The following is a 12464-nucleotide window of genomic DNA, read 5'->3' on the forward strand; positions in this document are numbered from 1 at the left end:
GATGCTACTAAATCCTAAACACTGAGCCTTTACTGACATTCCACCTCCATCTGTTGCCAATAATGACTAATTGGTAGAAATCTTTCATAGATCTCAAATAATTGCCAGCAAATTTCTTTTTCTTTGTATCCTATGTCTCCATGAATTGATGCTGGTTTCAAGAGTATGGTCTTGTTTTTGTTGACCATAACCTACAGGTGATAAAACTGGTTAAGCAGATGGAGAGGCTGACACTGCAGAGATGAGTTCTGTATATGAACACAAATGCATACCAAACACTATCCCACTAACATGTCCCTTTTCAAGCAATCTCCTCCCATTGAGGGCTGGGGTTTTGCCACATGAACTCATTGCAATAGGCTGTGTTAATGAAGAGGAAGATTGAAAGGTTGACCCTGCACACTCTCAGCTCTTCCTCGCACACTTCACATGACAGGCTGCACACGTTAGTCATCCATGCACAGTCCGCTTGAGATATACCAACAGCAAGATTCACACACACACACACATATTCCTGACATGTAAACCACTGTAAAATACATCTAATATAGGCAGAATAAATCTCCATAAAGTGTTTGATTAGAATCTGTTGTGCATGTCAGTGTTGTCTACTGCTGGTAGCATCCTGCAGAAACCACATCAACACCTGGGCAAAGACAGAGAGGCAAGCCTGAGCTGACACTAATCCAGTAATTGCCATGTGCCCATGCCGCTTATCAAAATAATTGACAGTATTTTCTAAAGTGAGATGGGAGTGTTTATCCCGGTGCTACCCAGATTTTTCTGTTCCCAACAGTTCTAGATCAATAATGAGATGGCTGGCTTTGTTGTGGTTTGTTCCTCCCTGCAATGTGGTTCTGGGTAAACCCATCTTTACTCTATTTCACCTAAATAGTTTAACATACTGTAGGCTTATTTCATATTGGCCCAAAGGGAATAAAAAAAAGATAAACTTGAAGGTGTTAACCGTGTTATTACACAGTCATTTCAAAAACGTGCTTAGAATCATCTGTCCCATTAGAGGTTTGGTTATGCTGTGACATTTGTAGCCTGTTATTATTGCATTTGAAACTACATTGTACATGGCTTTCAGTTTAGGATGGCCTTGGAGGAGATTGCAGATTGGTTATTGTGTCCTTGAAGCACTGACAATTGAATGTGTCCTTGCTGGTAATGTTTGGTTGGGGAGTGGAAAAGTTGTTTTTTTTTATCTCTCTTTATATCTACCAATTTTCAACCTTTTAAAAACAAATCATATTATATAATATAATATTACATAATATCAGGCTAAATCACCTGTTCAGATTTTACAGTGTAACCTAGTGTGAGGCGTCTCCAAAGGCCTCTATACCACCCCAGAGCCAGGCGGCTGATTGACAGGACTTGGCAGGCTGTGGACCCTCCTTCCCAGCGTCTCCTTCTCTCTCTCCCTCTCTCTCCCTCTCTCTCTCTCCTCTCCTGTCCTCTCCCCTGCTCTCTCTCTCCTCAATCGCAGGGCTGCGCTCACCGACTCGACACCGCCAACAGGGATGCAGCGAGGGCGCAGCGCAGCCTGAAAATGGCACCACCACGCGTCCTGTGGATCTATCCATCCCTTTTCCTCCTGTCCTCCCTGCTTCTTTTTCACGCACTGTCGCCGTGTCGAGCCTTACGGAATTACCCGGAGAATGAAGGTGGGTTGTGTGAAACCTTGATAGTGGAGTGTGAGGTAGATGCCTTGGGTTTTGCGCTGCGTTGGCCGATGGGGAGCCCCATCCCGCGGTTCCACTCGCCGGGGAAGGAGCGGAGCGGAGCGGCGGAGACTCCTCCGTTAAGTGCTCGGCTCCCGTTATGAATCATGCATAAAGAAAACCGGAGAGAGGGGGAGCGAGAGAGGGAGAGAGTGAGGGGGCAAAAACTGTTCGTCACGTTTTTCTTTTTCCGGGCATATTGACATTAAATTTGTATGACATATACACACAGGCAACCCTGCCATGCTGAAGATAGATAAAGCTGATGTGGACATTTTAACTTTTTTGACATCTGGAAAGCTTCCTCACGTTTTATTAATCTGTGCAACTATTTTTATTGCATTAAAGTAGTCTAATTTATACAGATTACGCTCAAACATTGACATATCTGTCATAATCCCTCTTAATTATAGATATCTTTATTATAACACACTGATAAATGTTTTTCTTTTATCCCACTGCCTCAGTCTGCAAATGAGGAGCAGCAATTACATTAAATTTGTCACACGCTGCTGCTGAGCCTCTCTCAGTTATTGTATTAACATCGATGCTCGGCCTGAAATTAGCCAATGCATTTACTTACTAACTACTGCTGACTGCTTGGTGGGCTGAAACATGGGAGCTGCTGGCTTGTTTAATGGGAGGATGAAGTTGCACTAAAACAGTGTGCACAAGTTATATTCACAACTACTCATTTATTATAAAGCAGATTGGAGGTTATGTGAGCTAAAAATGGAAGTGTCTGTGCTGTTGTTTTCACCAGCTGGCTGTCAGACAATTTGACTGGAGATGATACAGCTGTGACTTGACTGTCATTCTGTGAATCATTCCATTCAGTATTCCCCATAGCTCCAGTCAGTCCTGTTCTGTAGCTCGACAAAGCTCTACAGTCCTGCTGTGAGCTGCATGATTTGCCTTTCACTGACTTTCTGTCTTTTCTCACTCACTCACTCACTCACTCACACACTCACACAGACCGAAACTCCATACTTATGTGGGATAGATCAAACAGTCAAATGAATCACATGCACACAGTGACAGGCCACAGCAAGATTTTGATGGGCTCTCCTGTCCCTGGCTGACTTAACAGTATAGGGTGTGGGTACATACATTGAACCGAATGTATGTCACAGCCCAGAGGAGTTCACGCAGAACAAAGGCTCCTGAGGATAGACAGGGAGCGAGAGAGCGGAGGAGATTTTTAACAGCAGGAGACAATGCATGTCAGGGAGACACTAACACACTGTTGAAATATTCATTGAAATGAGCATGAATGATGAAACCAACTGGAAGTCAAAGGAAACTCCTGTTGATTTAGATAAACGCACAGCAGGGGCATCTGTGAGCTGCTCTACGTGTGTGTGTGTTTGTGTATTTGTGGATCATGTTCAGCTTGAGAATTTTGGAGGTGACTGACAGGTCAGAGGGGTTTTTCATTACTAATACACACTTTTCAAATAATCTGCCAGGCATTGAGTGTGGGACTCACTTTGGTTATTTCTCTGTCCTGCTGTGTCAGACTATTGGCCTAATTGGGACCTTTAAGCCAATTGCCCAACTCATGTGCGTGTGTGCATAGAGGGTGTGTGCTCATGCCCTGATGGGACAGTAATTCAATGAAGCATCAATTTTTGTCAGCCACTCCATGTTCTGCGTTTACTTTTGGCCTGCCAGTTTTCCTGCTGTGAATGCACGCTTAGCTGAGTGATTGCTCTTTGTGCCAGTGTGTGTCTTTGTGTCTGTGTCTGTGTGTGTTTGTATGCCTTTTTTGTTTGTCTATGAGTGCGCATATTCTCCACCCACGCATCTCGGTAGTTGTGTTATTCCAGGAAATCCTCCCTCTGAGTATATCTAGTAGCAGAAGCGAGGCTGTCATAAAAGGAGAGATACAGCTCTCAAGGCTCAATTAAGAACACAGTCGCTTTGATAGGGCCGATAGTGTTAGAAGGGAAATAGTGTTAAGCTGTCAACGAGCTTAGTTTAGTACTAGAGCTATTGATCGGCTCCAAAATTGTTGGCATTTACAAAAAATGCAGTTTGTGAAGTTAGACTTTCGGGGAGAATTGATAGAATGTCTTAAAAGTGCTGCTAACTGCAGACTGGGGAACATGAGACTATGTGGAAATGGGTTCATTCATAAGTTGTTGTGATGGAGAGCATCCTCTTTAAAGGTCTTTGTTATCAACAGTACAAGTAGGAAGAGGATTGGAGGAGTTTTTGTGCACCAGCAGAGGGAGCCCAACATACCGTCTGTCTGAACCCTGAGGGCATCCTGATGTAACAGCAGGGTGGATGCTCACAGGTCTCCCATAGTTCCCTTTTTGTCCTGCTGTTCTCACCCCTTCTTTACTCTTTTACTGTATCCCTTCAAACGCAGGGGCATGATGTGTCATCTATCTTTTTGTTGTTCCTTTTTTTTCTACCCATGCATGGTTTTTTGCGTCCTCCTTTTGCAAATTCCTGGTGGGGAAGAGGAACAGACTATCGCTCCTTTCTATTTTTGTGTCTTCTCCCCCTGACTCTAAATTTACCTCCTCAACCCTAGAAAAACACATGGTGGAAGCATGGTGGGAGCCCCCGTGCTACCTTGCACTGCAAGTGTATGTTGATTAGAGTATACGAATAGAGGTAAATTAATTATTTAACTCCAAATTCTGCCTATAAATTGTGTGCATGGATATATGATTGAATTAATAATCAAGAGTGGGCTGAGAGGGCGAGGAAAAACAAGAAAACATGGGAAAAACATGACTCATCTGTGGTTTATGTAGTCTTGAGGTGTACTTTAATTTGTAATTGGTCTTGGAACTACAGTACATTTTGAAGCTTTTCATTATTGGCCTGAGGGTACTGGGGGGAATTGCTGTATTGCTTTGTAAGGTTAACATGAGGGCGAGCAGTTAGTGCAGAGGCAAGCATATGTAAAGCATGCCCTCTTCTTACACACACTTCTTATGATTCACACAAGATCCTGACTGTGGTATAATGTTGGGTCAAAGGTCCCCTCTGGTTTAATTGCTTTAATCCATAATGGTTGCTTGTAGTTATCGGCAGGGCCATACCTCATTAAGTGCGTCTGTGTGTGTATGTGTGAGTCAGAGAGATTGCTCCCATGTAACAACCATGACCTTGGACAGAAAAGGATATAGATCTCTGCTCTCATCATCAGAGAGCACCCTCCTGTTTTTCTTTTTTACCTCCTCCACTCCGATCTATCTCTAATCCCCTTCTCTCATATCTGCCCTTCTCTATTTTCTATCAGCCTCCCTACTGGCCTCCATCTTATTTCTCCTCAGTTTTTTTCCCCCTTTTGTCTTCTTCTCCTCTTTCCTTTCTCTACTTCTTTCTCTGACCTCCAGTAGCAGTGTAACAGTTGGACAGGAGCCGCGAGCCATTGTATGGTTTCTGTAATGAGCTGGACCTTCTATATCTGCTTAACACAGGCCCACACACACACACACACACACAAGCACACACACACACACACACACAGATGTATGTGCACATGCATGCACACACCCACATACACTCATCCTATCGTAATGTATGGCTAGGGGGCAGTTTGGTGGTCTTGGTCCAGAGAATAGTGTCATGTATTCCCGGGGCTGGCTGATAGATGGGGTTATAAATACAGCTCAGTGACAGAGAATGATTCTGCTGTGAGGGCTTCACCTCATGGATCCATTGTGTGTGTGGAGGAGAAAGAGAGAGAGAGAGGGAAAGAGAGAGAGAGAAAGGGGGGTGGGCAGAGGAAGAGAGACGGAAATTATTTAAAAAAAAGACAAATCCACAAGAGGGAATCTGCGAGACAAAACAAAAGTGATAAGAACATAAAAAGAACAAAGAAAGAGATGTAGATTTACACACGCTGAATAACCCATCCATTTCTCCATGGTCTATTGAGCAGAGCACCCATAGCAGCATTCAGAGAGCCTTTGTGTTATATTTGACGGTTGTCAGGGGGTACACTGAAGATGAAGCCAGAGCCAGTGGCTAGATAGCTAGCAAGTTAACTGGAAGGATTGGAAACAGAGGAAACAACTGGCAGGCTCTCTCCAAGGATAAAAAAAAATCCCACTACCAGCACCTTTAAAGATCCCTAATCAACACGTTATATCTAGTTTGTCAAATTTTTGCATATACTGAAGTCTAAAAATGACCTCTTGTGGTCTGACCAAGACCAAGAAGTAGTCCGTCACAAGCACAAATACTCACTCAAACAAGTTATTTAATTTTACAATACAAGCAGGGTTGTATAATGAAATTCAGATTGTAGTTCCCTTTATACTACTTGTAAAACAAACAAAAAATAAATATTAAAAAATTATTTACAGTCAAATCCATTAATAAGTCATAAAATATCTGTATACTATTTTGAATGATGAAGTAGTGATGATGAATTTAGTAGTCTCACAGCCTGAGGAAAGAAGCTATCCTCTAAGGGCTGTAGCTTCATGTTTACTGGTGTGAAAGTGATACTGATGTTGTCATCAAACTCTTGGGAAGAGAGCAAACAAACATATTTCTCAAAATGTCAAATTATTTCTGTAAAGTCTAAAAAGTCTCCTAACTATTAATGGGAATTCCTTCTAACCCACACAAAATTTGGCAGAATCAAATGTGTGAGTAAAGCTGATCTGCACACTGTGCTGTTTTAAAACAGGATAGGAAAAGTAACTATACATTTATTTATTTATTTTTATGGTGTGCAAATGCAAACAAACCCTGAGCTAAATGACAGTACAGCTAGAAATTACAGATTTCTTTACTTGCTTTTTGGGAGTGCACTCATCAGTTAGAAAAATGCACAAGGATTTATACAAGTAGATACGCAAGACAACCACCATTAAGGTGAACATGTGCACATCTTAACCAGCTAGAACTGAACTTTTGAACAGTTTTTAAGCTTGAATGATTTCCGTTGTACGCAGAGATCATTAACGTCAAAAGAAGCCTTCCCTCAGTGTGTGATGTCTGATGGCTGGAGTGAATCTTTTGGTATAAGTGGGCCCCCACCACGTCTGCTGACCCCATCCCCCTTTGAACAAGCCCTTAACTGTTGGTCAAATCCCTGATCACTGGGCCTTGACCACTTTCTACTCACGCACACTCCAAATCTTCTCCCTTTCCTCTCACTGCCCCTCCTCACTCACACACACCTCCCACCCCTGTACTCCCCGTTCTGACCTTTAATGTGACTAAATTGAATTAGTTTTTTTCCCTACTTCTCTCTCTTTCTCTTTCTGTTTTTCTCTTGTTTGCTTAGCGGGCTTGGCTCATGCAGTGGCTGTGAAAGGCTGCATTAGCCAGCTTTTCAAACAAACATCTGAGGACTTGGGTCAGCTGTAGATATAGCATGTTTGCTGACCAGTGCTCCAATCTTTTCTCTGCTGTGAATAGCTGTAAAGGTATTATGAGAGTAAAAATACCTGAGAACTTGGAAGCTGGAATTTTACGGTCAGAAAATATTTACACGGCTTCTTCTTGATTGTAATTCACAGAAAAGATTCCTTATGTGAAAATCTGTATACGTATTTATTCAGTGCATGCTTGAAATTGGTCAAATGGATTCATATATCCAAGTTTAGCTGTGAAATACAGTACTTCCATGGCTGAAATTGGCCTCACCTTAAAAACAAAAGCATTAGTTATTTCTTCAAACACTTAAAACAACCTTTGTTAAAGTTTTCCTGACAAGCGGTGCAAATTATGACTTATGGTTTCAGCGCTGTAGCGGTCGGGTGGCTGGTTGTACAAAGTTTGCACCTTTGAAACTGGAGACTATTGTCCCATCCCATTTCCTGCTAACAGTCATCTTTTCCCCAACCTTAACCAAAACACTTTTTCTTGCCTACACTTGGCCAAATGCAAACCACAGATGTGGCAGATCAGAAAAAACGCTTATATTGATATTTTTTTAGCAGCTATTATGAACAGTTTTGTGACGGTGATGACAAGCTGTGTATTTTGTTTGAATTACTTTTTGTTTTGCTTCTAAGATGCCGTCCTCAACCATGAGTTCTGTAGTCGTTTGCCAGACAAAACTGAACAGCAGCAAACAGATCCAAGCTGTTGGTTTGGGATGTTTTGCAAGCATAATTCCCTCATGAATTTTCTTGTAGTACATCCACGCCCCCATATTCTGTTTAGCTTAATGTTTTGCTGGTTGTGCTTGTACTGTTTACTTCTTAATGGTGTCCACAACAGTGCAAATTGGTTGAAGTTTGAGTTGCTAGAGGCAGACAAGTCGCTAGACAGTTACTGTACGTGTGTGTGTAGCAACGTGTCTAAACACACTTTTATCTGACATGTGATTTCTTGACCGTCTCAACTGCTGTAGCTCACTCCTAAGATTTCAAGCCAATTTACCCTCCTGTGACCAATCACTGTGTGACAGCCCTGTGTGTGTGTTTGTGTGTGTGTGTGTATTTGTGTGTGTCCATGTTCTCTTGTCCCATTAGGATGAATGTCATAAGGACTACAGAGCACAAAAAGGCCAAGAAAAGGCCAAAATTATGAAACACACACACTTGAAGAGGGAGAATTAAGACAAAGACACTCCTGAAAAATAAGCAGTCCTGTCTTATTAAAGGAAACGCTTTATCTACCACTGCTCATTCACTCTATTCACTCCTCACTAGCTATTTTAATTCAGTTTCTTTAAATGAATGGTGGGATGCGTCACAGTTTAAGCATGTGCAGAGGTGCAAGTGTGGAGGCGTGTGTGTCTGTGGTTTATACTGCAAGTTGTTCCTGAATTCTCAAGGTCTCTGGTTTGTGTGTGCTTGTGTGTATGTATGTGTGTGTATATTTGTGTGTGTGTTTGTTGCTCTTTGCCCTTGATGAGTTGTTGGCATACTGGTGGAAGAAGCTTATTAAAAAAACAAGTGTCTGGATCTGACTGGGTGTCACAGTTCAACACTGTAAGCATCCAACCAGCACGCGCAGACACTCACACACACACACACACACACACTCCAGAGCCTCTTCAAGCGACAAACTAGGGCAGTGCTCCTGTCATAGTCTGTCAGAATGGCATCTTTTCTATTCTGCCAGTGCTGCCAGTGTACATGAAATAGCAGAGTAGGCTAATGTACTTTCTGCTACTGCGGAAGGGGGAGGGAGGTCCAAAAATGCAAGCTCAACGAGGTACAGTACATCACATACATGAATATTTTCATACACATTTTTAGCTTTGCCCACAATCTGTCTTTTGGGTTGCCAGGGTTTTTCTTTTTCTAGGCTTTGGAGTATAAGGTTTTCAATAAACCATGTGCATCCCTTTTAAAAATCACTCCACTAAAGCAGCTGCCTTGAAAAAGGGCTTCTAACAATCATCACATTTTTTTTTTACCCATCTGTGAGTACAGTGTAAAAAAACATCTTATGGCTGTTATCTTGACTTATTTTTACCTAAAAACTAGGTCTAACATTTCTGCTGGCTTATTCAGGAAAATCCAACCTCACTATTTAGAAATATAATAAGAGCTTTTGTTAAATGATTGTTCGGTTAATCTAATTAGGCTTCCACTTTTTTTAGCAAAGTATTGCACAAAAATATATTATAAAAAAAGTAATTGTAAAATTGGGTAAAAAAAATACATTGTTTTTACTTGTAATGATCAAGAAATTAGGGATTTGATTAGAGCCGACTTGATTTGATAAATGTCTTTAACATTTATCTCTATCTAATGTGTCATTTGTAAGTATTTATTATTAACTTCCAGCTAGCATATTTGAGCTTCTTAAAGCCAAGACATGTGCTTATCTATGTTTCTCAAAGCAGAAATGGTGCACAAACACATTCCTCCAATAACCTGATCATAACCAACACACTGATGTGCATATAAACAAACTCATAGATTTGTTATGGTTGAGTTAAATGATAAAGATGTTGATGACAAATTCAGATTTAAGAGCAAATTCATCAGTTCATATTCTTGTTATCTTAATTATACTTAATCCACTTTTCTATCAACTCATGATTTAGACACATGACTACCATTCAGCAATGCATGCAATAGCTAATTGAATTTTATTTGTGTGTTTCACAGAATCAACTTTCAGTGACCTGCTCCCGTCTATCAGTCATCAGTATATGGCTAATGTGCTTAATCTACACAATTCAGTCCAACCCAAAGAGGAATTTAATTTTGTGTCTGTCGAAGTGTGAAGGATCAACATTACATTTCTCTGAACAGAACGGGAAGTGAGAAAGCAGGCGCAACTGAACTGAATCAAGGAGGAATAAGCATTAGAATTAGAAAAATGTAAATCCATTGAATCATTTATAGACACGCTCAGATTGGAGTCAGCTATCACATATTACATTACATATTTTCCCTGAAATCATGCTAGATCCCACCTCACCCCACCAAAAAAGCTTTTTGGAAAATGATATTAAAGATATGGCAGAAATATGCATAATTTACTGGCATCTAACGGTGTAGTTGCAGATTGCAACTCACACGCTTTACCCTCCATTTCCAAGCGCAAGGGAGAAACTTTGATGGCCATGACACATGCAAAACATGCCAACAGCCCTATTTAGAGCCAGTGTTGGGTTGTTTGTCTGAAAGCGACCCGTGGTGTCTGTAGATAAAATCGGCTCATTCTAAGGTAACTCAAACATTCTTATTTTCGGGCGAATATAAATATTATATTAAATTTCTGCCAATAGATCCTTCAAAAGGTTACACACTGGACCTTTAAAATCCTTTCTCACATTCGCTGAGTGGGGTGTAAAAGGATGGAGGCAAGATAGTTCACCTTCCGCAACTGAGTGAAGTGTATTCAATATTTCCTCCATACAGAGCAATATATTAATGGAAGAAGTCCAGTAAAAGCATCTTAGAGTAAGGAGGCTTGTGTGTAACAAAATAACAGAAAGGAATAGTCACTGGAGGTAAGGATAGGAAGGATATACAGTAACACAGAGCTTTGATATAAATAGTATGAACAGAGGATGAGAGTGCAGAGGGAGAGGGAAAAAGACTGATTGAGACCCTCTGGTGGTTTGTGGATGAGTGGAGAGAGGACTGATGAAAAGACAGTGAGAGAGAAAAACTTGGTACGACGCCAGTTTGTTCCTAAAGTTCAGAGCTCAACTCTTCCCACTCCTTCTTCCTGCTCTCCGTCGGCCCGTTTGTTGCCCTGACAACACTCTCAGCCGGTGAACTGCACTCTCAGTGGAGTGGAAGCGGGGGAAGGTCTGTGTGTGGCAGCACTAATACTGAGATATTGGGAGCGTGTGTGTGAATATGTGTGTACTCTTATACAGTTGTATAGCTGTTTTATTTATTTTCTGAGTGTATTCGGGTGCAGTAAGTTATCTCAGTATGGAGCAAGCTGCAAAGCTTTGTTCCACTGGAGCATTTGCTTGAATTGTGTATTTTCTTCTTCTAATGTATTAACCTTTTTTGGTTTGGTCTTAAGGAAGATATTTCAGTCACAGTGGTCTTTCTGATGAATTAACATTTGGGTCAATACGTTTAGTAGCTTTCTTGCCGAGAGTTAGATGAGAAGATTGGTACCACACTCTCATGTCTTTACGTTAAATATGAAGCTACTGCCAGGTGATGCTTACAGTAGCTTAGCATAAAGAGTGGAAACAGGAGGAAACAGCTAACCTGGCTCGATCCAAAGGTAACTAAATCTACCGGTAGATACCAGTAACTCTGACGCGCATATCTTGTTAATTTGATTTGCACAAAACCCGACAGAGACAGGCTAGAGGTTTCCTTGTTTCCAGTTCTAAGTTTAGGAGCTGCTGGCAGTAGCTTCATATTTAGGGCACAAACAGAGAGTGATATCAATCTTCTCATCTAACTATCTTCAAGAACCAAATAAGTTTATTTCTTAAGTGATTTCTTTAATAATTAAAGACATATTGGACACCTGTGTGCATAATTAATAGATATGGATGCATACTGTACACATTATAAGGAGTAAGTAAAGGCTCGCCAACTATTCGGCTGCTTATGATCCTCAAATCAAAGTAACAGGGAAATGCAATTCAGTTAAACTCATAGTTTTCTGCAGTATAATCAAACTTATAATTTTGATTATTTTGTATCTTTGTGCCATACTGAATATGTAGGGTTTTTATTTATTTGTTTAAGTAAAAAAAAAGTACTTTAATTCACTGGTGTTCATTTTGAATAACAAGAAAAACTTTAAATCTGATTAAAAACTCAGAAATACCAAAATTATATTTTTAATTACTATCAGCAATACAACCACTGAGGAACAGTAGCATTTTTTAAAAGATTTTTTTGTCCTGAAAATAAATGATCAGCATCTTATTTGCATTTCCTTCCCATTTTTCTGTTTACTTTCAATTACTGGATGATTTTCTGCCACAAGAGGACCTTGATTACTGTGAACTGTAGTTGTCAGCATTTTCTTGTAGCAGGAAACGTAACAACTTTTGGGTGCGTGGGGACATAAAACCCTTGTGAAAATGTGTTTAGGCTGATCTAGTCATTTAAAAAAATGTGGGTTTTACATTTGAATGAAAAGCAATGAGGTTTATACATGTGGTGTCAGCAAGCCCCTTCATTATATATCACGTCTTCCAATGAAATATTTCTTGTACTGAGCTGAAAAGAGTTTATGAACTCATTATGTAGTCACATATTGTACTCTACATTAAGCCTGTTTGGTGGTCTTATTGAGCAGTCTTTCTCTTTGTGGCATTGGCACCTTCCTATGGTGTTTGTGTGTGTGTGTGTG

General features: G+C 40.6%; 1 protein-coding gene across 1 annotated transcript in view; it reads left to right on the top strand.

Annotated features, from left to right (window-relative positions):
- Positions 1–1510: 1510 nt before the first annotated feature.
- Positions 1511–12464, top strand: part of epha4b (eph receptor A4b) — a gene marked incomplete in the record, with an annotated part of 89963 nt that continues 79009 nt past the window's right edge. Inside the window, 1 exon segment of the mRNA XM_035671125.1 lies at positions 1511–1673. Coding sequence (XP_035527018.1) covers positions 1559–1673 — 115 coding nt within the window.

This window comes from Morone saxatilis, unplaced genomic scaffold (assembly GCF_004916995.1).
Source record: "Morone saxatilis isolate NCDOM2014 unplaced genomic scaffold, NCSU_SB_2.0 Contig23, whole genome shotgun sequence".
In the NCBI taxonomy this organism is placed as follows: Eukaryota; Metazoa; Chordata; class Actinopteri; family Moronidae; genus Morone; species Morone saxatilis.